The sequence below is a fragment of the Lissotriton helveticus genome, chromosome 4_1 (genome assembly GCF_964261635.1).
Source record: "Lissotriton helveticus chromosome 4_1, aLisHel1.1, whole genome shotgun sequence".
NCBI classification, from domain to species: domain Eukaryota; kingdom Metazoa; phylum Chordata; class Amphibia; order Caudata; family Salamandridae; genus Lissotriton; species Lissotriton helveticus.
In genome coordinates this window covers 1,216,524,292-1,216,551,004 of record NC_136063.1, presented here as the reverse complement: position 1 = coordinate 1,216,551,004, position 26,713 = coordinate 1,216,524,292, and the positions used below count along the sequence as shown (strand labels likewise).

The 26,713-nt window shown below is 44.7% G+C and overlaps 1 protein-coding gene across 2 annotated transcripts in view; it reads left to right on the top strand.

Moving 5' to 3' along the window:
• AHRR (aryl hydrocarbon receptor repressor) overlaps nt 1-26,713 on the top strand; it is a 937,398-nt gene that overhangs the window by 880,582 nt on the left and 30,103 nt on the right. For both annotated transcript variants that reach the window (XM_078687795.1, XM_078687793.1), the window contains exons 8-9: nt 8,149-8,348; nt 23,587-23,687. In XM_078687795.1, coding sequence (XP_078543921.1) covers nt 8,149-8,348; nt 23,587-23,687 — 301 coding nt within the window. The remainder of the gene's footprint in view (nt 1-8,148; nt 8,349-23,586; nt 23,688-26,713) is intronic.

The following is a 26,713-nucleotide window of genomic DNA, read 5'->3' as shown; positions in this document are numbered from 1 at the left end:
GAGTCCTTTATTGCAATAATTAAGGAATCGCAATTAAGGACTCGCAAAAGCCTATGCATGAAGGAATCACTGTAAAAATAGCGATTTGTACACTTTCCTTATTAGCGACTCGCAAATTGCGAGTCGCAAATAAGGAATGGCTTCCCATTCATTCCTATGAATGGAAAATTGCATGCGCAATTTGCGAGTACCAATAGGTCCCCGCAAATTGCGCTTGCAATTTCAGGGTGCAAGGGTGTCAAAAAGACACCCTGTTTCACCCCTAAAATTGATCTGTGCACATATGTTAAGCACACACATGCCCTAAGAACATATGTGTGCGCAAAATGAAACTTTGAAAAATGCACAAAAGTGCATTTTTAAAAGTTTTTGCAAATTACCATGAAGTTCAACTTCATGGTAATTTGCGCCCCCTTTTAGCAAAATCGCGAATTCTTTTACTTTAATGCATTGCATTTAAGGAATCTCAATTTGCGATACCTAAATTGCAATCGCAATTTAAGTAATCGCAAATGAGAGATTACTTAAATTGCGATTTTTGCGTTTGGGATGATGCATCCCAAATGCAAAGATACAGGTTGCAAAGGGGCAGATTCTGAGAATCTGCCCGTTTGCGACTGGTTTTTCTTTTGATGCATGTGCCTGATAGTCATTTGGTATGAAATAAAAAGAGAATTTTCTAGTGGGAAGGCACATTTCATTGGAAATAAGTTATATTAATAGAATTATGTCATGCTTCTGAGCAATCTGGCAAGTTATGCAATAGTGAATATGCGTTGAAGTGATTCCTTCAAACACTTTTTCTTTGCAGTGTGCAAACCACAAAATATTTATTATTTTGTTTTTATTCTATGGAATGTACTCAGAAGACCGTAAGTTAATAATGCATAAGAACATTTCATTATTTTAGGTCCTTCTTTTAGCTTATTATTTTACAGTTAATTTTCATTTTTATTGTACATTTCCCTCCAGCTATACGTGCAGCTAGCATGCTTTCCTATGTCACTCCAATGAACCACGGGGCATATTAACAAGCCTGGCGATATTAGATTATCACCGCTTTAGCGGCCGTTTTCATCCGCTAAGCGGCGATAATTATATTGCCCTATTAGCAAGCTGTCGCTAACTGAGGCAATAGCGAGCGGTTTGGGGCCCGCTTTGCATGTCAGCGATATTTATCGCTAATGACATGCAAAGTGGGCATACCCAACCTGTTAGCGACTGAAAGCAGTCGGTAACATCGCTATCGCCTATTAGCAAGGCAGGCGTAGCGATGAAAATATTCGCGCTAAGCGTGAATATCTCCAAAAGCTGACGCCTGCTCAGACCACTTCTTAGCCTGTATATCCAATGGAAGTTGGATATTCAGGTTAAGAACTTATTGGCGTAAATGCCTGAATATTCACGCATTTCACCGCTATCGCGGGATATTTTGTCGCTATAGAGATAAACGTTGCTAATAGCACGTTATCTCTGCGATAATATCCGGCGTTGCTTGGTGATAAAAAAAACTTGCTAAGCCCATTTAGCGATAAATAGCGCTAGTTGTTGGTAATATGCCCCCACTTCTCTATTAGAATGGATGGGTTATATAATTTGATTCCTATTTAATCACAGTAGTTGGAGAAAACATACTCAGTAGCCTAATCTTGGTGTAGAAGTTATAACAGTCTACAAAAATGTGCTTTAACCATTGGAAAGAGCCGGTTAAGGTGACCCTGGTGATGTACATCAAATTACATTTAAAAACCTAGAGGAACTTTTTGAGGGCAACATTAACCTACATTTAGAGACATTTCGCTCATAAAAAAGGAAAAAGGAAAATGTGTAAGCTATATTGCCCTATCAAGAGCTCTCTCTAGATCATGTCAATCTGGTGGTTTGTGTGACTCTCCTAAAAGGAACGAGTTGTTCGAATGATTCTAACACATAACCCCAACCTAAAGGAAGCTACTAAAATTTCCAAAAGTATAGAATAAATGGCAAATTGCATAAAGGAAATTAAAATGCCAGCAGAGTGTATGAAATAAAATATACCTAAAAAGGAGACAAATCTTTCGCGGGGGAGATGGCGGCACACCAAGCCGGGTAGGTGCTGTCACATGAGTCAAAATGGTACAACAAAACTTTATCCCAGTTCATATATTCCCTGTTTCTTAAAACATTCACACACGATACATACTATGAGTTGCGCAAACAAGTAAGGCATACATGCCCTCCCTATGCAGATTACCTATGCTGTACGTCTTTTTGTGCAATGTGCGCATGTATGCGACTTGAGCAGATGCTTGTTAAATTGTATCAAAAATTTTGAAATTCAATAAACAAATTTAAACAAAAAAAAAGGAGACAAATCTTTCAAGGGCAAAGGAGTTGCAGCAAGCTGGCAAAAAAATTAAGTATTGACAATGTTAAATTAAACTGTTTTTGTGTTGCCAATCCTCGTCATTTATCCAACAGTGCTTACTGTTATGCCAAAAATGCTGTTTGTAGACGCAGTGAGAAAATGAGACATTTTCTAGGGAAATTAGAAAGAAACAAGAGTTTCTGGAAGGGCATTGAAGAAGGAGTAAACGAATTTGAATTCCAAGTGAATGAAAATAACAGTGTTGATTTGCCTAGCTGTGAGATAAAAGTACACAACTGAGTGGTTAGAGCATTAGATGATTCTTGCTTGCGGTATACTTCAGTTGTCACAGATATTTTCAGCAGTGATGATATGTCTACGAAAAATCTGATGTTAGTCCAGGGGATATAGTAAAGACCATGGGCCAGATGTACAACAAATTTTTGCATGTGCAAATGGGATTTAGACCCATTTGCACATGCAAAAAACCTGTAGGCCATGTACTAATCCTATTTTGCGAGTCGCTAATTAAATAGCAACTCGAAAAAAAGGGTTAGCGACTCGCTATGAGGAAGGGGCGTTCCGAGGGCGTCCCTTCCCAGTAGCGAGTCTGAACCCTATGTAAGAATGTTTTGCGACCTTCTCAGAAGGGTGATAAAGCACTCGCAAACTGGAAGGGGTTTCCTAGGGGAAGGGGTCCCCGGGGGACTGCTTCCCCTTTGTGAATGCATGCGTAAATATTTTTTAAGGGCATGCAGTGGTCCTAGGGACCACGGTGTGCCTTTAAAAAATAAAACAGAAGTTTAATTTTCATTTTTTAAATGCATCCAGTTTTCCTTTTAGAAAACGGGTTGCATTTGAAAGAAAAAAAACTGCTTTATTTAAAAGCAGTCCCAGACATGGTGGTCTGCTGACCCAGCATACCACCATCCCTGGGAGTGCCATTCCCAATGGGATCACAAATTGCGACAGCCTCATTAATATTCACGAGGCATGCAATTTGCGACCCCTTTGGGAACTGCAAACAGTGTCTCAGACATTGAAATATACTTCTCGCAATTTGTCGCAATTTGCAACTGGCAAAATTCAATGGTCGTACATCTGGCCCCATATTCCTTTGGAAGGAATGCTAAAAAAGCATACCTCATTTAAAGTGAGAACTGCTGTTGGTTATGTGTGCATAACAGAGAAGGAAGGAATCCAATCTCCATGGATGGATACCACTGTGAGAGCTGGGAATTAACCTTGACCACAGTGAAGCGGGCCTCTTAGTTGAAAGATCTCTGTGTTAAGAAGATATCTGTGCTGAATTCCACAATATTTTTTCAGACAATTTGGGCCACCTAAAAAAATTCCAACATAATTACCAAGTCTAAGAAGTGTGGCTGAAGACTACCTCTTCTGCATGCCTGAGTAATAATGATTATGTTGAAGGACCTAATAAGTGGGTGGTATTAACTATGTTACTGAAGGTTGTTGGTAGGGGCAAATTGAGATTGATCAGATGAAGAATGTGTGCAACTTAATCAAAGAAACAGTATCAAAAAGTTGCTCACACAAGAATGAGGTACATGAAAACCTGAAGACATGTTTTGGAGGTAATAAAAATAATTGAATCTTTGAGTCTTCTTGATGTTAAGTTCTTTTGGAGCAAATCATTTCTTCTCCAAAGATTGTTGCTTGAGAAAACTATCAAAATTGCCCACAACTGCCTCTCAGGACATACTTTAACTAAACCCAGAGTAAGATTATGGTACTTTAGACCTGGATTAGACACTATAAAGTGAACAAGAGCAAAAAAAACCTTTCTTAACCATTAAAGCTGCCCCAAACTGTGGAATAAACTTGAATTGAAAATGTTCAGTCGGAGGAGGAGCCAAGATGGCGATCGAGATGGTTGCATAAACGCTCGGCTCCGTGAGCCCTCTCACCCCGCACATATATCCTGGCACTTATCCGGTGCAATTATTGCATATCTAAGTAGGCGAAGGACACCGTTCACTTACCGTCTGCTCCTGGTGCTTCTCCGTGCCGTAGACCCGAAGAAATGCCCCGATTGTTTGGCGGCCTTTACTTTGCCGAGACCGGGATCTCGAGTGGGAGGAGTATCCGGCCGCGACTGCAACAACAGCGGCCTCTGGCTGCGAAGGGGAGTCGGTCGGAGGGAATCTGAGATCTGCTGGCCAACGACGACAGTGCCGACCTCCTCCGAATAGCAGATTGCTCTGCGGGAAGTGCGATACCTCAGGACCGGAGGGAAACCACGATATTCGAACCCCCCTCAGTGTGATGCCAGGGCATTAACAGCTTCTCCCGGGACTGGCGGGTGCCTCCCGGGGAGCGGCAGAGAATTTGTTTAGCCCTTTGGTGACCCTCCGTTGAGATGCCTGCTTTAATTTTTGGGGTCCGCCTGTGAATCCTGTTGCATCCTGGTGTGGGGCCCGGTCCTGAGGTGAGATAGAGAAGGAGGAGGCCGTAACGGCTAAGATGGCGGATGGCACCCTTATCCGCCCCCTCCACCCGGACAGAGAAACCGCTGTACAAGAGAGTCCCGGGGGCTGGCATCATGAGAAAGGGCCCACGCCCAGAGATGTCCTGGCTGCATTAACATCCCTGCACATGACCCTGATCCGGGAGGCCCGGGAACTGGGAAGACGGATGGCCGCCATTGTTGTTCCGCCGTTCCACGTAGGCTTGGTTCCTTCCTGTGTAGGCGCCGATCTGCCTGCCTCCATGTCACTGACGGCTGCCTCCGCTACGTTTGAATCTGTGGAGTCACGGATAGCCTTGGTTCATGTGACTGCTGTGGATACACCTGTTGCACAGGTGATTGACTCATTGGGGCCCTTGTCTGCTTGGCGAGTGACGGAACGGTGTCGATCCGTGTTTTGGGCGGCCCCGGCGGTGTTTCAGCGCTTGCCGCATCGAGTGATTCCTTTTCCATGGCTGGCGAAACTGTGTTCGGACTGGAGGTTGTTATCGGTGTTGGTATTGATACAGGCAGATTTCCGCCATGCGTCTTTGGCGGAGTACTGGTGGCTGACGCCCGATGGAGCGACGACACTTCCCGATCCCCCTGGAACATTTGAACCCCTCATGCTATTTTGTATGCCACTTGATAGCGAAATGTACATTGATACTATGGATAGAAGAGGCCAGGGGTGAGATTATCTGGGACATGGTGGGACTTATTATTGTTTGACGGTGATTCAAGGGACACTCAGCGGGGATATCATTGATTGTGCTATACATGATTACTTTTTTTTCGTAGTCCTTCTACCATTGCTGTCTGATGATTATTGCATGCGATGTGGGGGGGGGGGTGGCCGGGTCGATGGTCCTCCTCCACCATTTTTTCTTCTTTTTTCTCTCTTCTTCTCTATATTTCGGGTTTCTTAATTAGGGCGACAGGCACGCTGCTGGGGGGGGGGGGGGTAGGCCGTAACCTTCTGCAGGGGTGCAGGGTGGGGGGTAGGGGGATGGGATTGTTAATTTGTCCTTTCTTTGTCTTTATGGCCCTTTGTCTTTCTCTTTTCGATGTCGTCATCTTTTATGTTTCCTACAATGTGTTGCGCTTTGGGGATGGGGCATAGTTCGCATCGCACTGTATGTGTTTTTATAACTATCCTGACCCAAAGGCCCTATCCCCCATTACTTCGAATATATTTACACTGCTGGCGGGTTTTCTGCTTTTTGTTTGCTATCGTAGGAGCATGTATGACTGTACGGCATTGATTTGATTTTATTTCTCTTTGTTGTAAAATGGACCTTCTTGGATCCTTGTTCTCATAGTCTAAGTTTACACATGTGTTCTATCCTGGACGCTCTTCAGACCTTGATTTCCGTGCCACTGTCTTTTTCTATAATGTATTGCTCTATTTCTGACTTGTTTAGCGGCCGGCCTGACTGGTTGTAGGCCCATGTCTGTATTTCCTTGCTGAAACAATAAAGTTCCTATAATAAAAAAATAAAAAAATAAAAAATAAAATGTTCAGTCCACGAAACTGTATCAGATTAAGTGGTTGATTTGTATTTGTTCTGATTGTCTATCATTCTCCCTGGTTTGTGGAAAAAGCTGTTTGCAACATCATTGCAAACGTTCTGATTAACTTCTTAGGACATTTCAAGAAATTCTTGTGGCTGACAATAATATTCAACTTGCCTCCACTGATATGAGTTATTTCTTAAAATAAATGTCTGCCACTAATTTAGAAACAACCCTTAATTGCCCAAGAGCCAATTAATTGCTGGAAAGAATTAACAAAATGGTAATAGAGTGTTTCTAGTTTAGCAAAATGAAAGTGATACCTGAGTACAAAGCTCTTCAAGATACGCCTGAGACTTATTGTACCCCTCAACATTCCAAAACAGGAATCACTCCTTTTGTTTCCCTAAACGACAGACATCCTTAAACAAAAACGACCTCGTTGTAGATAAGAATGGATAGCTGCATTTCTTTGAAAAGGGATCTTTTCATGGTATGTTTTGAAGAAAACAAACAGAAAAATACGAATGCTCAAAATCCTTGAAAATTGTAAAAGTTAACTGCAATGTAGTTCTAGAAATGGCAAATCTGGAGCTTGCACAGGATTTTTCAAGGTAGTTTACGCAAATGAGGATGTTAACCCTTAGGACTTAATTACGATTGCCTCCGACCGACACCGTTTCGGGGAAGGAACCGCCCGACCATAGGTCAGCGGTTCCGACAACTCCATTAGGATTCAACAGCACGTGGTGTGGTCGCAAACTTCAATTTTTCAATGGGAGCTTGAGCTGCTGGTCAAAACTGCCCACAGCACAAGCTACCATTGAAAAATGGAAGTTTGTACACATCCCTGCACCGTGTGGCTGGCACCTCACGGTGCCTGCCGCAGGGTGCATGGATGTTTAAGGGGGGCACGATTGGTGCCCCCCTAGGGCCAAATGCCGAGGACCAGGAGAAAAGGGTGCTCTACTAGGGGCTCCCAAAGTCAGATTCCGACAGCCAATCCATGTCAGAAAGGCTGAAATGGATTGGCTGTCGGACACCGATATCATAATCCCAACTGCTGAAACCCCGTCTTTAAGGGATTATGAGCACTTTCCGACTGGTCGATGGGCTCCTTGACCCCGTCGGAACCACGTCAGATTCCTCCGCCGGTTTAAACTCCAACCGCTGTCATCATAATATGGTGGTCAGACTTTAAACCTACCATGTCGGTCGGAAAGCTTTTCCGACCGGCATTGTAATCAGGCCCTTGGTTCTCTTCCTAATATACCAGTGCAAGAGGACACCCTTGGAATTCTAGAAGGATGAGAAACACCTCACAATTCAACAATTTTGAAAAATGAACGCGCCCGTAATTGTTGTATTACCCTTCTCCATCTCCAGCGAAAAACATCCTGAATTTACCTTTATGGATCGAGATATGTTATGAAAGAAAGGGTAATCTTCACAAGAAAAAATGTTTCCTATATAAAGAAAAAATGTAAAATGTTATCATTATTGTAATGGTACTCCTGAGGAATGTTTGAGTAGCCAATCTGTAGGCGTAAGATTACTTTACAAAGGTATACACCAGGAAATTTACGAAATGTGTAACCAATTCAAGTGTATGCCTTGCCAATTTATAAAACGAGTAAACACTGTAAATCTCCACTTTGGTAAGTATCAGAGGTTTACAATGTTTCTGGGAAATGGCCAGAGCTTTCTTCACAACCTGGTAGTTAGTGGTTTTCCTTTGGAAATAATTGAAGTAGTTGTTATTTTACCACTGTTTCTCTGGGTTGCACCAATCACGACATTTCCTTTTGATCCACAGACCATGCAGTTCCAAGGCAAACTGAAGTTCCTTTTTGGGCAAAAGAAGGAGCCTTCCTCGGGTGCCTCGGTACCTCCTCAGCTGGCTCTGTTCTGCGTGGCGGTACCACTCCTGATCCCCTCTCTGACAGAACTGAAGATGAAGAGCATGCTCCTGAGGGCCAAGTTCAAAGCTGGGTCTTCACCTAACCTGGACACCAAGTAAATATCTTATTAAAAGTGTTTGCTTTTTAGTGACGTACTCACAAAAATCTCGTGATTTTTTTGTTTTTTAAACATAATAATAACAGCAATTACTGGCATAGGCGTCTAGCAGCTGTGCTTCCATGGCTTTAGGATGCAAGGGTATTTTGTACTTTTTTTTTGCTATTTCATGTAAGTATTAAAATTCTGCTTTTTAATTTATGTTGTTTGTTAAGAGTCTTGAAGTGAAGCTTGTTACATTGCATGTGAATTGTTTTATATTGTGTATGGTTTGTGAGGTTGAGTCTTTCTTTCTTTCAAATCTTTATTCGGTCATATCAATGACCATAAAAATACAAGTTTAAAAAACAAACATTTTACATCATATAAAGAAAAAGGAGAAAAGAATTGGGTTTTCCAAGTCTAGATCAAAAATAGAAAATGTAGGATAATCAAACGTTAGACATACAAACTCTTTTTAGGATAGGCACCATAAAATATAAGCTATAGCAGCAAGGATTGTGGCCAAACATAAAATTGTATCAAACACAAAATAGCAGCAATTATGTTTTTTATAGTTTCCAATTTTAAAATGTATCTTTTTTTAAAACAACCAATATATAATCATGGAGGGTGAGTCAAGAGTGACCGTTCTCGCTTTCCAGCACCTGCTCAAGATATAGTGAAAGAGCCAACTAGGACCTCTTCTGTTTTTATTCTCACCTTGCTCTGGAGCAACATTTGCAATTGGCCAGCAGAGATGCTCCAACTATTATGTTCTGTCTGTAAAAGGCCCATACTGCTTCTTACAGAGGAAGCTATAACGTGCTTGACTGTGTGGTGCCTGGTTGCAACAGTCCAGGGAGTACAGCATCTCAGGTGGCATTGTATTATTTCAAAACTCCAGCATGAAACACCCCAATATGTTTAGAACAGTGCACAACAAATATATAGATTTATAGAATATAGTATATAGAATGTAGTTATATAGAATGAAGATGTTGAAAGTGTGCTCAGGGACTTCTAATGTAATGTTGCTCTCTTTTTGAGCCAGGGAAATAGTTGGAAGTGGGGGTCCTTATCGCTTAACGCCGCCACCAAATGCTGGAGGCGGGAGTCCCCGACCCCTCGCTTCAACGTTAGGCTAAGTTAGGACACAGTCTGATATAGCCCTGCTCACCCCCTTAGTAGCTTGGCACGAGAAGCCAGGCTTATCTCCAAGGCACGAGTGTATAGTATGTGCAACCACACTCACAGCAACCCAATGATATCACCACAAAAAGTCTCCACACAAGTTTTTATAAATGAGTATGATCTCCTCTGGTGAAAAATTCCTCCCTAAATGCCTACTACCAGCCCCTGCGGCTGGTCCCTCCACTGGCAAATCCTATGGACCAAATCCATTCCCTGGATCATCCTCATCCACCTCATCATCACCTGTCTCTTGAGCCTCTTTGGCTTCCCACCAGGCCCTCAAGGTCACCTGCAGCTCCTCCTTTTTGGCGCAATTCTTCGTGGGACATCCCAAAGCCCAGAATTTCCTCAACTGATCAACCTTGTAGGTAAACAGTGCCTCAATGTCAAACTCTAATTCTGCAGCCTCAGCCTCACCAGCTATATGGCTCTCCTGTTCCACGTACAACTCGACCGGGCTAAAAATAGACCCAGGGAACTCTTTACCATTGTCAAGAAACAAACAGCTTCTGCCCCCCCCAAATTGATGGCCTCTGTCGAAAGATGTGAAGAAATTGCTAACTTCTTTTCCGAAAAAATCGCCAAGATTGATCAATCCTTTGCCTTAACCCCCCCTCCACATTGCACATTTACCCCCTTATGACTTTCCCTCCAAGTCCCCTTCCACACCTTCACCCCCTTCTGACTCTGCTCATCTCCCTCTCGCTGTCACCCCGCCGGAACTCTACTTGACCAACCCCCAGCTAAAAAAATAATGCATCGTGGCTTAACTTCAACCCAGTTACTGAGCCGGAAGTCCTCAACATCATCACCAAGCTTAAACCTTCCTCTCATACGATGGATCCTCCTCCGGCTAACCTTGTTCAAGATTTAAAACATATCATTGCACCATATTGGACCACCATTATCAACTCTTCCTTGGCCTCAGGTGGTGTCCCTGTTTCCCTCCAGCTGGGCCGGTATACACCTGTTACAACGCAATTTTTACTCCGCACTACCACTACAACGCGACCATTACTCCGCATACCATTACAACGCATTGCGCTGGGGGGCGCTCTAGGATAGGGAATAAGTTTAATTTTCTATCCAACACCTTCCCTAGTGTCCACGGGGACTGGAGTTGGAATAGAAAATTATACTTACCACTATCCAGCACCTCTAAGCGCTATGCGTTGTAACGGTATTCGTTGTAAATACCGCGTTGTAATGGTATGCGGAGTAAAAGTATGCGTTGTAACGTCATACATCCGCTGGGCCAAATCACTTCCACACTCAAGAACGTGACAGCCGATCCCAATGAACTCAACAATCTCCGACCTATCTCTAATCTCCCTCTTCTATCCAAGGCCCTCAAAAAATGTGCCCAGCTCCAATTGGACAAGCACATTGATGCTTTCAACCTTTTGAACACATTTCAGTCAGGCTTTAGAAAGAGCTGCAGTACTGAAACTGCCATTCTCAACATCATTGACGACATCCATCACTCCCTCGACAAGGAAGAAGCCTCTCTTCTCATTCTCCTTGACTTCTCTGCTGCTTTTGATACTGTTAACCACTCACCCTTACTGAACACCCTCAAAGATCGTTTCGGCTTCAATGGTCGTCCTCAAATAGTTCTCCTCCTTCTTCCAGCACAGAACCCAACACATTAAAATCAATGACTGTCTCTCTAAACCTATACCTGTCTCCTTGGGTGTCCCCCAGGGTTCCATTCTCTCTCCTGCTCTATTCAACCTCTTCATGGAATCCCTCACCCTCATTCTTAAGCAAACAGGAATCAACTACCACCTCTACGCTGATGATACCCACCTCTACTATAAGATCAAATCCCACGCCGACATTCTGCACCTCAGTGATGCCCTGACCAAGATTCAACACTGGTTCCATCACAATCCCCTTAAACTCAACCCTAAAAAAACATAAATCATTCTCTTCCCTCCTAAAGGCAACCGGCTCTCCATTCAACACAGGATCTCTGAACTTAAAGCTCTCAACTGTGCTCTTTCCACTTCTAATGCAGTTAAATCCCTCAGTATAAACATCGACCAGAACCTCAGTCTTACCCCCACATAAAAAATGCGGACAAATGAGCTCTCTTCACTCTCCATCACCTTAAGAAAATCAAACCCTTCATTCCTGCGGATGACTTTAAATTAGTTGTTCAATCACTGGTGCTGTCCAGAATGGACTATGGGAATGCCATTCTAGTGGGAACCCTGAAAGTCCACTTAGCCCCAATCAAATCAGTCTTCAACCTTGCGGCTAGGCTTATGACTGATTGTAAATGGTTCAACCACATATCCCCCACCCTCAAAGGCCTCAAATGGCTTCCCATCGAAGGCAGATCCTCCTACAAGACCGCTTGCATTACGCATAAAACCCTTCATCAACACACCCCAGTGTATCTTTCAGATAAACTCCACAAAGCAGGCTGCTCAAGAGAAATGAGGAGCTTTAATACTCTTATGCTAGTCCCTCCCTTGTTAAAAAAGAAATCTACACAAACACGTTCTTTCACTGGAAATGCACCTACTATCTGGAACTCACTCCCTAAAGACCTACGTTGCAACCCCTCCTACCTCAGCTCCAAAAAAGACCTCAAGCTGCAAATTCTCAACAAATACTGGGGTCCTTAATCATTGCCACCTTTTCATAGTTTCACATCCCGCCCCCTACGATAACAGGTTCCTGCTACATTATACCTAACTCACTTCCCCTCCTCTCACCAATCCTGCATTTACTTCTACCCTCCCCCCTCTAGTTCTCTTGTAATTACTGCATACTCCCGCATACTATCTCCCTTCCCATCTCCCTCCTCAGTTCCCCCCTACTTTTTACTCCCACTCCTCATCCCCTCTCATCCATGCTAATCTTACTATTCAATACTGGCTAGGGTCCAATGGTATTCCTTATCTATAGTCCCATGCTATTACTGTACCTTGTATATTGCTATACTGTCCTGCTTTTTACCTTGTTGCACAAATGTTATATTGCAATTTTTTTCATCACCTAACCATTGTAAAGCACTTTGATACCCTTGGGTCTAGCCAGCGCTATATAAAACCTTTTTCAATAAAAATAAATAAAAAAATAGTACCACTAAATTAAAAACAATATGTTGTTGCATCGTGGTCTGCAATCAATTTATGATGAACTCCAATTACTGTGAGTGATTTTGCACATACGCGTTTAATTTATATCAGGATCGAATCCCACTGCTGCTACCAAATGATGGAAGTGGGGGTCCTTATAGCTTACTGCCGCCACCAAATGCTGGAGGCGGGAGTTCCTGACCCCTCGCTTCAATGTTAGGCTAAGTAAGGACACCGTCTGAGATAGCCCTGCTCACCCCCTTTGTAGCTTGACATGAGCAGCCAGGCTTATCTTCAAGGCACAAGTGTATAGTATGTGCAACCACACTCACAACAACCCAATGATGTCACCACAAAAAGACTCCACACACGTTTTTATAAATGAGTATAATCTTTATATAAGAAGTTTTACAATATGACCACACAATACAAAACCAACATATAAGAATGGGTAGTATTCTTTCCGGTGGGTTGGTAGGTTGTTACCCCAACCACTGCTTCTAACCAACAGTTAAGCTCACTTCTAACCGTTTACAAAAGGTTAGGCCAGTTGTATTGCTAGAATCACACATGTTGCAAAAGAAAACAAATACTGCAATGCGTAATGATATTCTCTTGTACTTTGCAACAGAGAAACAATGCCGTACGTAGCGCCACAGTCATGTACTTTGCAATAGAAGGAATAATGCAATGCGTATCACGACCAGCATGCCCTGTACCAGGAAGAAACAAAGCAATGCATCATGCTACAATCCTGTACTGTGCAAGGAAGAAATAATGCACTGTGCCACGTTATAATCAGATACTGTGCAAGGAAGAAATAATGCAATGCGCCACGTTACCATCAGGTAATCTGCAATGGAAAAGTAACACAGTGCGTAGCTCACCAAGCATGTCGTTCGTCAGGCACAAATAAGGTCAGGCGTCATATGACAGTTCGATAGTTTGTTAGCAGCTATAATGCAAAGTGTAATAAAACAATTTAGGTGCTCCGTTAACAGTGCCCCCAATATGGATCAATGATGACACAAGAGTACTTCTTCTCACTCCGGCCCCAGTACTGCCCCTCCTTGGATCAGCACGGGCCGAGATCCGAGCCGAAGCAACAGGCTCGCGCAGCTGACAGAAGCAAGAGGCTGAAAGGGTGTCCCGCTGGGCCCGCACCACACCCCAGGTGGTGATCCACGTTACCTGGGGGCGTGCCCCCACTCTCTTCTCCGATGTCAGCGTCGTGGGCTTCGTTCCAGAACTTCATCATGGGGTGCGGCGAGCTTGGGCTGGCGGCTTAGCTCCTCCTGGGCTGCCGGTCCGGGCCGCTGCTGTTTTACTCCGAGGGCCAAATGACGTGGCCCTCCTTCTGGCAGTCACAGTAATACCGACATCTGCTCTCAGCACTGTGGAGACTTTACTTCACATTCGGTGCACACCCTACACAGGCACTCTTCACCAGCACCTTAGGGTGCACCACGACACGCACCCTGCGCGTCCGAGACTCTCGCCTCTTTTCTGGTGCTCACGATGACCGGCGCTCTTCACCAGTGCCTCTGCTTGCACCTCGACAAGCACCCTGCATGTCCGAGTATCTCCTCTTCCTCCGGTGTACACGATGTCCAGGCGCTCTTCAGCAACGGCCTGGTTGCACCATGACACACACTCTGCCCGTCCGCGTCTCACCTCTTTTCTTGGTGCACACAATGACCAGGCACTCCTCACCAACACCCTGGCTGCACCACGACATGCACTCTGCGTGTCTGAGACTCACTTCTTCTTTTGGTGCAAATGATGTCCAGGCGCTCATCACCAACGCCCTGGCTGCACCACGACACGTACTCTGCGCGTCTGAGTCTCACTTCTTCTCCCAGTGCACACGATGACCAGGCGCTCCTCACCAACACCTTGGCCTGCACCACGACACACACCCAGCGCGTCCGAGACTCAGCTTACTCCTGCGTGCCCACGATCACAAGGCACAACTTCTGAGTGTCTCAAGCTGCAAAAGCACGCGCACACCGCATTGCTTGGGGCTTCTTCAGAAACTTTTATGGTCCTGCATTTCAAAACAGGGAGCCAGCTCACCTCGGGCCCTTGGGGTTATATGACACAGCACAAAGCACAGCCTTTTTCAGGCAGGGGGACCCAGCACCTCCAAGCCCAGTCCCAACAGCCTCTCCCTTGGTTAGAACAGCAAACTGATGACCAGCCCCAGATCACGAAGCAAGGATTGGTCTTTCCACAGCAGTCTCTTCTGTTGCCCCTTCTTTAGCAGAGGTTCCTCTTGACCACAGAATGGGTCCAAGCCTTTTCAGTCTCAATCCATTTCTGCTTCATTCCAACGTTCATGGGTTTCAGCTCTCATAGTTATTCCCCTTAATGTCTTTGAATTTCGATTGTGCTCAGGGGTCCCTTACCCCTCCCTAAATCAGTTCTGGGTGTCTCCCTCCCAGTGTCACCTCTCTCCCTTTGATACTGGGGGTCTGGATCCTTAATCAATGAGCAGGAGATGGGTCAATTGGTTTATAGCACCAGCCCAGGCCTTTTCTCCTCCCGGGCTTCTCCTCCCCCCTACTCTCCAGATGCAGGGTAGCCTGGTGCCATCTCAACCCCTCCCTGGGTCACAACCTCTCCTAGCTCCTCTCACCTTTCAGATCCAGACAGACAATCCACATTTCAGCAGAGACACACAGAAATGCCTAAACGCACAAAACTCAGCCACTTTCTAAAATAGTGGTTTCTGAACACACAGTGACAAAACCACCTTCACAGAAAGATGTGTTATGACACTGTGCGTTCATACATACTAAACTTCATCTCTCCATTATAAACTTACAGGAAACTAGGCTAACAAACACAACACCCAGCTCCCCCCATTCTGTCCTATGTGCAGGATGGCCTTTCAGCAGTGAAAAACAAAATGGCGTGTTTTTCACTGTCAGAACATAACACACACCTTAGAATATGTCCTGCCTTTTACCTACACTGCACCCTGCCCATGGATTACCCTGGACCTACCACAGGGGTGCTCAATGTGTATGTAAAAGGAAATGTCAGACCTGACAAGTGGTTGCACTTGTCAGGACAACATGCTAACTTAGCAAACTGAGCGCAGGCCCTACACTGCAGGCCTGAGTTCCCTTCTCCGCGCGCCTTTAGAATTACTAGCCCTGGCACACACAGTGCACATTTTTTTTATTTATTTATTTTTTGAGGCTTGTAGAGCGCACAGCTACCCCCAACGGGGGTGTCCCGGCGCTAGAGACAGCAGCTAGTGAGGTTCGGTACAGTCCAGGGAGATAAAGTGGGCTAGATCAGGGAGAAGAGCCCGGTCTTAAGTTTCTTTCGAAACAGTTGCTCCGATGTCAGAAATCTAAGTTCCAGTGGCAAATGATTCCAAAGTCTGGAGGTGGCCACTGAGAAGGCCCTCCCTCCCGTACGCGCAAGACGAAATCGGGGGGGAAACATTAGGCGAAGATGGTTAGATCTGAGATTACGCGTTGCTTGTGAGAGCTTCAATCTGTGTCTCAGGTAAGCAGGGCCTCGCCCATTGAGAGCTCTAAAAGCAATGGTCAGAGATTTGAATTGGATACGTAGTCTCACTGGGAGCCAGTGTAGTTTGATGAGATGGGGAGAGATGGAGTGGCGGTAGGGGATGTTGCAGATCAATCTGGCCGCTGAGTTCTGTACTGTCTGTAGTCGATTAATGAGATACGCCGGGGCTCCCACATACAGACTATTGGCGTAGTCCAGATGGGATGTTATCAGGGCATGGACTACTATTTTACGAGAATCGAGTGGTAGGAAGGGGATAATTTTTTTGATCATGCGGAGCTTTCCGAAACAGGACGCTGAGACTTTATTAATTTGGGTTTTGCATGAGAGGGCTGAGTCAAATTGGAAACCCAGGTTGCAGGCAGATTGGACGGGTACCGGGGGAGGATCCAGTTCAGCTGGCCACCAGAGATGGGGGATTTCTGATTAAAAAATAAGACTTCCGTCTTATCCGTGTTTAGTTTAAAGTTATTTGAGGACATCCAAGAGGCAATATTCACCAAGCAGTTTGCGAAAATTTAACAGAGAGCTTTCAGAGTGATCTTTAAAGGAAAACACAAGCTGAGTATCGTCAGCATAGAAGATCACTCCGACGCCCCATGATTCTACCACTTTTGCCAGAGGCTTCAGGTATACGTTAAACAGGAGAGGGCTGAGAGCAGAACCCTGCGGAACCCCCCATGTCAACGGTTTCTTGGTGGAAAAGAAGGAGCCCAACATCACTTGTTGAAATCGATCCGTCAGGAAAGACTTGACCCAGGCCAGCGGGGTCCCACCAACTCCCACCTCCTGAAGACGAGTTATCAGTGTTTCATGGGAGATGGTATCGAATGCTGCGGATAGGTCGAGGAGGACCAGCATGGCCTCCTCTCCCCTATTTGCGCACTCCCGAATAGACTCGGACACTTCTAGTAAGGCTGATTCAGCACTGAAGTCCGGCCTGAATCCCGACAGAGTCACGGAACAGCAGGGCTGCTGCTGACTGGCAGTAGCAGAGAGAGCAGGGCACTTTCAGTTTAAAGTGTCTTTTTGGCTGGCCATCTTGCGACGGCCAGCCACACATGCGCACTTTAAACCTCTCTAACCCCGTTGTCTTAATACAGCGGGGTTTGAGAAAGCAAAAGCATCCAGTGTTCTTCTGAGCGCTGTTAGAGGCCGCTCCCACCACTCCTGGGCTGCTCTCATGCTGGTGAGAGCAGCACCAAGATTGGCTTGAGAATTTGGAGCCTACTTCGAAGAGAGAAGACCATCGAGGAGAATGTTGCACTGCAGGTAAGTGCTCTTAACACCTTAACCGCGGCCGTTATTTCGTCGCAGTGCGGCGGTTTCAATAAGTGAGCAGGGCCCCGTCAGCCGTTGGACGTTCGCAGCACCAGCGAGGTAGTGCTCGCGACGGCCAACGGCCGAAGGCAGCAGGGAAGGGGTTAATGAAAAGAAAAAAAAATTGTCTCACCAACCTCGGGACATGCTAGCCGCCACTGGATCCCAGGTATTTGGAAGGCAGAGTCCTGTAGCAATAATCACACAAACGTTCTGGAATACATTTAAATGTATTCAAATATGGGACCCGGGCTAACACTGACGCAGTGACGCAGTTGTTTACTGCAGAGTGGCTTGTGGGAAGATGCTTGAAATCTTCCTCTTACAGGTGAAGGCTTATAAATGCCCGCGTGCTTGGCTGTGTTCCTTGAATAGGAAGTTGCAACTAGAACAACAAGAAGCATGCGGGCTCCATTTGTTACTAATTCTGTTCATGCACACTGTAATAAAAAGGGAACTGTAATTAAAGGATTAAGGGGTCTGAATGCAATTACCTTTCCATTGATTTCTGGTGCAGGAGACATGAATTCGTTTTCTGACAATTAGCCTCATGTGAGGGTAGTGCATTGAGCCATTAATCAATAAATGCAGAGAGAACTGTCTCCTTGGATTGGAACAGGCAATACAGTCTTGAGCCAGGGTACTGTCCTGCTTACAGACAGTAAGTGATGGATAGCCCATGGCAAGACTAGTTTGTGGTGCTTTCATTACATTGCTGTAATGCAGAACAAACTCGGCCAGGCTCATAATAACGGGAAACAGCTTTTACTACAAGGTTTTTACCACATTGTACCTTTACCACACATTTGTTACCACACATGTTTTTAGAACGCATATACTTTTACATCGTATGCCTTTACTACGCGTTTAAGGTAAGTTCGAGGGTGTGGGGGGTCTCCCCCCACAAATACATTGTGTGTATATATGTATATAATGCGTGGAAAAAGGATGCTTTGTAAAAGCATATGTGATCTAAACAAATGCGGGGTAAAAAATGAATGGTAAAGGCATGCAGAGTATTTCCCTGCGTTGTTCCGTCATACAACCATTATAAGTCGTCTCCTGCATTATCTTTGAGCAAGGCTTGCCTACTATGTTGCAGAGGGATGGGGAGGAGCACACATATATGATGCTCGATTAAAATGGACATGGGGATTCTGTTCGCATAATTTTCGCTACATTAACCTGCTGCCTCAAAGAATTTGGCTCCACAGAAATATTGGGCATCTCTGCCAATGTTCAGACTAGGGGCAGATTTATGAAGGCCTTGCGCCGCCGGTGCGTCACTTTTTCCCATGTTAAAAATGACGCACCGGCGGCGCAAGGCCTTCATAAATCTGCCCCAAGGTGTTTTATGAAAAGGCTGCAGCGCATTGTGCTGCTCTGTGTCTCCAGCTTTTAGCAACTATAGTGCTTCAGTCCAGGAACCTGGTGTGCTCCTTAATGGGCTTCATGCACGAATTCAATGCCTGAGTAGCAGTGCTTAATTTGAGCCGGTGGGTTCCGGTGCTCAGAGCGGGCACTTAATTTTCAACACCTGTGCTTGTACCAGTCTGCAACATGGTGGCGCTGTTAAAAATGACTATTGACTCCCGCCCATACCTTTCTTATAGCTTTGGGGGTCTAGAGTAAGCTGAATTGTCACACATGTAATGATTAGTTATTGTGTTGGTACTGCCATTGTCAACGCTGGAAGGGGCTATATGCGGTGCAAGCTACAGGGCCCTTCTAACGAGGGCCCTGGCACTTCTGTTTTTACAAATTAAGCACTGCTGAGTAGGTCATACAGCCCATGACGTTTTGTTTGACATACAGCATTTGCAAATCTGGTTATGCATGCCTACAAATACCAGTATGCATCAATGGACTTATGGACTGGATGAACTGCTCACTCATGGAACTGGGTAATTTGGACTGAGAGTTTCCGATCCACATTCCCATATATAATGGCTGTCTTCTAGGTCCATATAATGCTTCAATTACTTTCAAGTAATTTGTTTACTTTGAATTCTTCCACTGTTTTTATTTATTACGATGACGAAACACTGCCTTTACAGGCAGCACCATCAGCAAACATATTTTAATCCTAGCACCTGCCCCACCCCCATGTCATCTTGTTTCTACCAAGCCACAGACCAAATCAGTTAGCCTGGCGATAGTAGAGTGGGAGGGAAGTAACTAAGCAATGAATTACGGAGAGGGAAGGACCAAGAGTAATGCAACTACTGGTAAGTAATTGAAGCATCACCTCCTCGTCCCCAGCGGCGGCTCCTGTGTTAAGGCAGAGGAGCCTTGCCCCACTGCTGTCTGAGCAGCGCAAAAAGGAAAAATAAAATGATAATAGTACAATGCTATTATTATTTTATGTTTCAGTACTGAGCCAGTTAAGGGCAGGGCAGGGCGGGGCTGTCGTCATGGAGCAGGGAGGAGGAATGGTGGCCACCATAAGTGTGCATGTCAGTTTGGCTAGCTGTCTTAGGATGGCCAAACCAAAATGCGCACTTAGCATTTCTCCGCCCAGCTGTATAAGCCGTTGGAGAACAGTCCCAGGCTCCAAGGCACTGTCTGAGTGACGAACCTGGCTCCTCAGACCAATCATGACGCTGCTGTCATGCTGGTAATACTATTACCAACATGACAGCAGCGTTGTGATTGGCTTAGGGAAGTCTGGGAGCCTGTGGACTGCCGGGATGTCGACACAAACAGAAAAGGATGAAGGAGAGGCAGCGGCTGGCAGGAAGTATTCTTTTCTTTTTTTCTCGCCCCTCCTCTAACCCGCCACTTCTGTTCCGTAGCAACCACCACTGCTACCTTTCTGATATATTCTACCTATTGTCAATGCAATTTTCGTTGCTTTCTTTTTCAATAAACAGAACTTGGGAAAACACTGCCCAGTGGTCCCCTATCTAGTCCTAATTGCTATTGTCTCTTTTTCCATGTTTGTGTTTTTCTTTGCCACATATGCATTCCCTGCTTCTTTTTCTGGTCTGCTGTCAGGTTGGTGTCTTCCCTTGGCTTTCTTTCATTCCATTCTCTGTCCCCCACAAAACCCATTTGGGGACTTCCCTTAGCCTTTTCTTTGTGCCCTTCTCTGCCCCAGACCTTCCCCTCATATGTCCTCTGGAAGATCTGGCTACAGATAACTTCGGTTCTGTGCCAGAGTTCAAGTCCCCATCATAAAAAATTAATTTAAAGAGGCTTTGAGCTCAACCCCCTACAGACTTTGCTTGTTGAAAGAGTTTATCGCATTTTGGATCAGACCGGGTGAGTATTTTCTCGTCACAGATTGCAGTGATTTTTATTGGTGCAGTGGGTGTGGCAGTCTGCATATGAAAACAGGGCGGGGTGTAAACAATATAGGTTGCTTTGTGGCTCTACCACAAACAGCAAGTGAAAAACAGAGCTGTATTAGTAGATGAAATTCATGTTTTGCCTTGCCTTTGTGAAATGAATAACTTACACAAGGAGATTTGTTAATCTTACTTTGCCGTTCACTTTAATGATGTGTCAAGTGGCAATCTCAGCGTGCATGGTAGTGCCTCAAAACATAAAGCCAAAACTGTGCACAAGAATAAGGAGACAGAAAAGCAGGACCAATACAAAAGCTGTAGGCATGAAGATATGAGCTCACACTTACATTGTGGCGGTGCTCTTCCAACTCTGCTGGTATTTCCCACCAAAGCTATTTTTTAAGACCTGGGCCCTAAAGAAATTGTATGGGTTAAATGAAACAGGCCGTCAAACATGACTGTGTGGCTCAGGTAGCAAACTCAACTTGAATTATAAGACTTCCTATATAAAGCATACATCTGTACACAAATGCAAGATCCATACCAAGGGAGGTGGGCATGCAGAAGTTCAGCAAAGGCTTATGGGCATGCAGATCCCCTGCCAAGCCCCATGTTATGCAGTTACCTTCCTGCAGAGGAGTCTGGGTCTCTTTCACATATGCAGATCTATATGTTTAGTTCGAGTGGCTGGAGCCAAGAGCAGTTGCAGGAATTGACAGCCACTTTTACAGAGCACCGGCATGGCCAAGCACTGGCGCACTGGGCCAAGCACTGGCGCACTGGCCTTTTAGCGATAGGCCATAGGTTCCAAGCGTAAGAAGGAGCAGGCGGCAGCTGCTTGGTGCCTGCACCGGCAGTCTATATATGCTGGCAGGTTACATTGAGGTGCAGCGAACAGGCAGAGCATAGCAGGTGCAAGTTACAGAATTGGGGTCAGATTTGCAAAGAGTTTGCGTAACGCAGCACAGCAAGTAAAGTTGCTGCGCCGTGTTGCATAAACTAGAGAGAGCATAACTGTGCGTATCTACTAAGAAATGGCGTTCTGCTCTCTCCCCGCGCTGGCGCAGTTTTGTCAGCCATTCGCCAACACAGGCACTCTTGTTCCAAAGTGCAAGGGTGTCTGCGTTGTACTCAGCATAGGTTTTGTACAGGAAGGGGTTGCTTCCTGTACAAAAACTACGCTTTAAGGCATTTTCCTTTTTCCTGTATAATGCCAAAGTTTGGGGAGCGTAAGTGACAACCTCCCTTCCTCACAGAACAGGTACAGATCAGGCTGCAGCAGTAAAGCTTCCCTCCCTTATAGAAAATGACAACCTTACAGCAGTAAAACAAGGGGGCATATTACCAAGGGCCTTATCGCCGCTGTAGCGGGAATTTTTCCCACTAAAGCGGCGATAATTTTATCGCCCAATTACCTAGCTGTCGCTAACACCAGTTAGCGACAGCTAGTAGGAGATAGCTATCATCTTGGGGCCCACTTTGCATGTCAGCGATATTTATTGCTAATGACATGCAAAGTGGGCGTGCCAAGATGTTAGCGACTGCCAACAGTCGCTAACATCGCTATCTCCTATTACCTACTTTTGGAAATAATCGCGCTAAGCGCGATTATCTCCAAAAGCTAACGCCTGCCCAGAGCAGTTCTTAGCCGTGTTATCCAATGGTAGGTGGATAACATGGCTAAGAGCATTTGCTCGGTAATGCATGAATATCGCTGACTTTACAGCGATATTCATGCATTTCGGCCGATTTTCATCGCTTAGGAGATAAACCTTGATAATTGCAAGGTTTCTAAGCGCTAAAAATAGGCGAAGCACAGCGATAAAATTATTGCCTCTAACCAAGCTTAGCGATAATTATCGCTTATTCTTGGTAATGTGCCCCAAGCTTCCTTGTCTCACAGGAGGAAGGCACATTTCAGTGTTGTTTGTCCTGCAAAACCGATACATCACAGCAGCAGTAAAAACCTGTCGTTTTGGAAAATAAAAGCTTAAAGCGTGGCTCTTTCACAGCGCCTAAACTGGATAGCCTTTCCCAAATGTAAGGCGATTATTCAAAGCGCCAGGATCCCCTACGGGTAAGAGCAGCACTCTAGAAATCGCACATTCACCCACTCATATAATTATGCACTCAACAACTCGCCCATCCAGCCAATCAAAAGCACACCCACAAACTCATCCATCAATTAGTCAGTACTTTGATTAAAAGTAAGCCAGCCCTATTAGCTTTGCCAATGCTTGTTTAAATACTGTATGTCCTTTTGAGGGAGACACCTAACACTTTAGCACTCTCTCTCCCTCCTTCTCGGATTCTCCCTGTCCATTGACTTTTTCACACTTCTCTCCCTTTTGTTTCCTCTCTTTTGTGCACTTGTGGCCATATTTACAAGGAATTAACACAGCGCAGTGCCACAAGGCATTTGGCTGCGCCCAACTGCACTAATTCTAAAACAAAGGGATGTGTCAAATCTACAGTGATATGATGTATCCCTTTGCTCTCCCATGCACTAGCGCACAATTAGCTGTCATGCGCCAATGCAGGCACCCTTGAATCATGGTTGCGTCACGGGGATGATTGTTTTCATGCAGGAGCACCTTCCTGCACAAAAACAATCACAGGAGGTGATTTCCTCTTCCTAAGTGTGCTGCAGAATGCGGAAGACAGTCCCGTCCACTAAATCCTGTCTATAAGAGCGGTATGCTCATTGCTTCTCTCACCTTTTCTTTCCTGATGGCAGTCTCATAACCAGAGGGCTCTTGTAAAATATGACAACACTGAATCACAATACCAAAACATATCTCTTCCTTTCCTCAGATCAAAATCAGTTCCAGGTTTAGGCGACGCAGAGCTTGAAGGACGGGCTGGATACCAAGGCTTCTCTGAAAAGCTGCACAGTGCTGAAAATCAAATTAAATGTAAGTATATTATATGTATAGGGATGTTTATGTGTATTAGGCCTTGTCTCTGAATGAAATTTGTTCTCCACCCTCTCTAAGAGGTAACTAGCATCTCCAACACTACTAAGGATCTAATTATGATGTCCTCAGGCGAGTGTCTGACCAACATCATAGCAGAATCAAACTGCCAGACCATAGGTCGGCGATTCCATCCTCTGTATTTGGATGCGACCGCCCTAAGGGCGGTCTCAAACATCCATTTTACAAATGCAGGTTGTGCGGCGGGCGGATAAGGTCTACAGCCCAAGCTACAATTGTAAAATGGATATTTGCAAACATCCCTGCACCGAGTGGCAGGCACAATAGCAGAGGGCCCTGCTAGGGGCCCCCAAAGTCACTTTCCACCTGCCTTTTCATGGCAGGCGGACCGCCATGAAAGGGCAGGTGGAAAGCGAAATCATAATTCTGGATTATCCTTCCGCCCACCTCCCTGACGGTCTTTGTGAGCCTGTCTGAAGTGGAGCAGAATCCACCACGGGTTTCCCTCCGACTGCGTGTAATGTAATACCACGGTCAGCTAGCTTTCCGCCCGACATCGTAATCGAGCCCTTAGTAAGTTTTGTACATTCCATCAGCCATTTTTCATTATGTTACAATCACAGTGCAAATTTCTGCATTTCTTTGTACACTAAATTTACTGACTCTTCAGAAGGCAAAACTGACATGAGTGGGAACCGGATTGCAGAGCTAAATCACAGTGTGCGAGCAGACAATGGTGACCCCATACGCAATAAGGAAGTTGTCCAACACAAAGAAATACGGACTTTCTTCAGTGGGTATGGTTAGAATTTTTGTGAGCCAGCAGAAGGAAGAGAATAAAAATATTTAACACAAAGCACACGCCACCATTTATTTAGGAAATGTGCTGCAAGCATTTTATGGGAGCACTGCGAAGCCTTCCCCAGTGGGGACAAACGAGTTGGCTAATTTGAACAAGGCTGTTTTTGAAATAAAGCAAAGATAATGCTCAAGACCAAATACAACGTCTGAATACTGGATTCTTATCTATTGTGTGTGCCATAAGGCTGTATCTAAATCTGTGTATTGTGCACCTATATTTTTGAAGACATTACCGAGTTCCACTACAGATTCGGTGCTGTGAATGCATTTTGGTATATTATAACAGTCATAGCCGTCTTTCTGGCTCTTTTAGATTCCTGCACAAAGCCTCAAGATAACACCCCCAAGCAGTAATGCTGTTACAACAAATAAATGTGGAATATTTTGTGTCACCACAGCTTTTTTAGCATCTATTTGCCTTTTTTTTTTTTTCCAAAACTGGTTTTATTGAATCGCAGAAATAAGCATCCACATTGCTCTGAACCCCGGAGGGAGGGACTGTGACTACAATCACAGGCCATGCTGTGCGATACATTTAATGAAAATGCCCTCCACCCCCCCAACTACCCAACCTCCCCCCCCGTCCTGCAACACTCCGATCTATTTGCCTTTTGTTACCACAAGCTTTTTTTCTCATTAGAACAATTCGAGTTATTTCTGTGAATCAATGCGGCAGTACTACTTTACTTTAAATGCACAGTACTACAGCAGAAACTTTAATTTATTATTTTATTTAACCATCAGTCACCAAAATCAAAGCCATCGCTTGGGAGAGAGGGCACCACTATTAGAAGATCACAAATGATTCTGTAAAACAATTTTCAACCCTCACATAGGGGTTCTTTTTGTGACTTTTTCATTAGAAAATTAAAAATATAACTTACCCCTGTTTCCAGGAAGTCAGTGCGAGTACAATATTCGGACACTCACTTCTTGGAATATAAGAAGGAGAGATAGACGGGTCATTACCTGAGCTGGCCACCACCATCATCTTTTATATTTACTGGACCATATGCTGTGGTAGTGATAACATATACAGCCGTTCTTTTCATTATGAGGATGTCGAATAGTCTTAGTCGCACAACTCTCAACAACTTCTTACATAGGGCATTACACAGGGCAGTGGGCACATCTCTCCAGCAGACATTTTCAAACGGCGTAGGGAGTCCTGTTAAAGATATCAACATGTAGCATAGTTGGGCACTTACTACTCAGCAAATGGTGATGGTAGGATATGACGTTTTGGAGGGATCTGTCCAACATAAGTATATGCAGGATCAACACCCTTGGCACAAGTTATAGAGGTACAAAACTGGACGCTGGAGCGGACATAGAAAAAAAAGATGAAGGACAACGAATATTTAGGGCTTATCACTTTGTCAAAAGATAATGATTATACAAAAGAGTTTTGAGAAGCAACACAGATATTTTGTATGCAACACATTCAGTGATAAGTATTTCGCATTGAATCAATACTCGTAGGTCTTCATTGGTCGAAATCTATCTTGAGCTTTATTTTGTATTATTCAATGAAGCGCAGCCAACATGTTTCACCTAACAAGGCTTCATCAGGGCAAGAGAAATGCGCCAACGGCAACAGTCACATGCCCTAAATAGAGTCAATTGGCGCCACACCCAGACAGCCCTTCTAGGATGGTAGGGTGTCCTGAATTAAATGAATGTAGAATTTACGGAACACATCAGTAGTGGAGTGTGTCTTATTTGTAGTAAACGGTGTCAGAATTACTAACAACTTATTGATGACATCCGTTGTTGGACTTGCGGATGACACTTATTGCACATACTGATTCTAGCGATGATTGATGGCTACACTGCCAGATATTTGTCTTGAATAATAATATTTCTTACTGCGTTCCTTTGCCTTATTTTCCCTTGCCCTGATAAAGCCTTGTTAAGCAAAACGTGTTGGCTGCGTTCCTTTGAAATGTACAAAATAAAGCTCAAGATCGATTTCGCCCAATGAAGAGCTACGAGTATTAATTCAATGTGAAATACTAATCACTGATTGTGTTGCATATGAAATATCTGTGTTGCCCCTCAAAAATCTTTCGTATAATCACTATCTAATGTATGGTCAATAGGCAGCTGACCATTGAGTTGGGCAGCACCCCCCTTTTCTAATT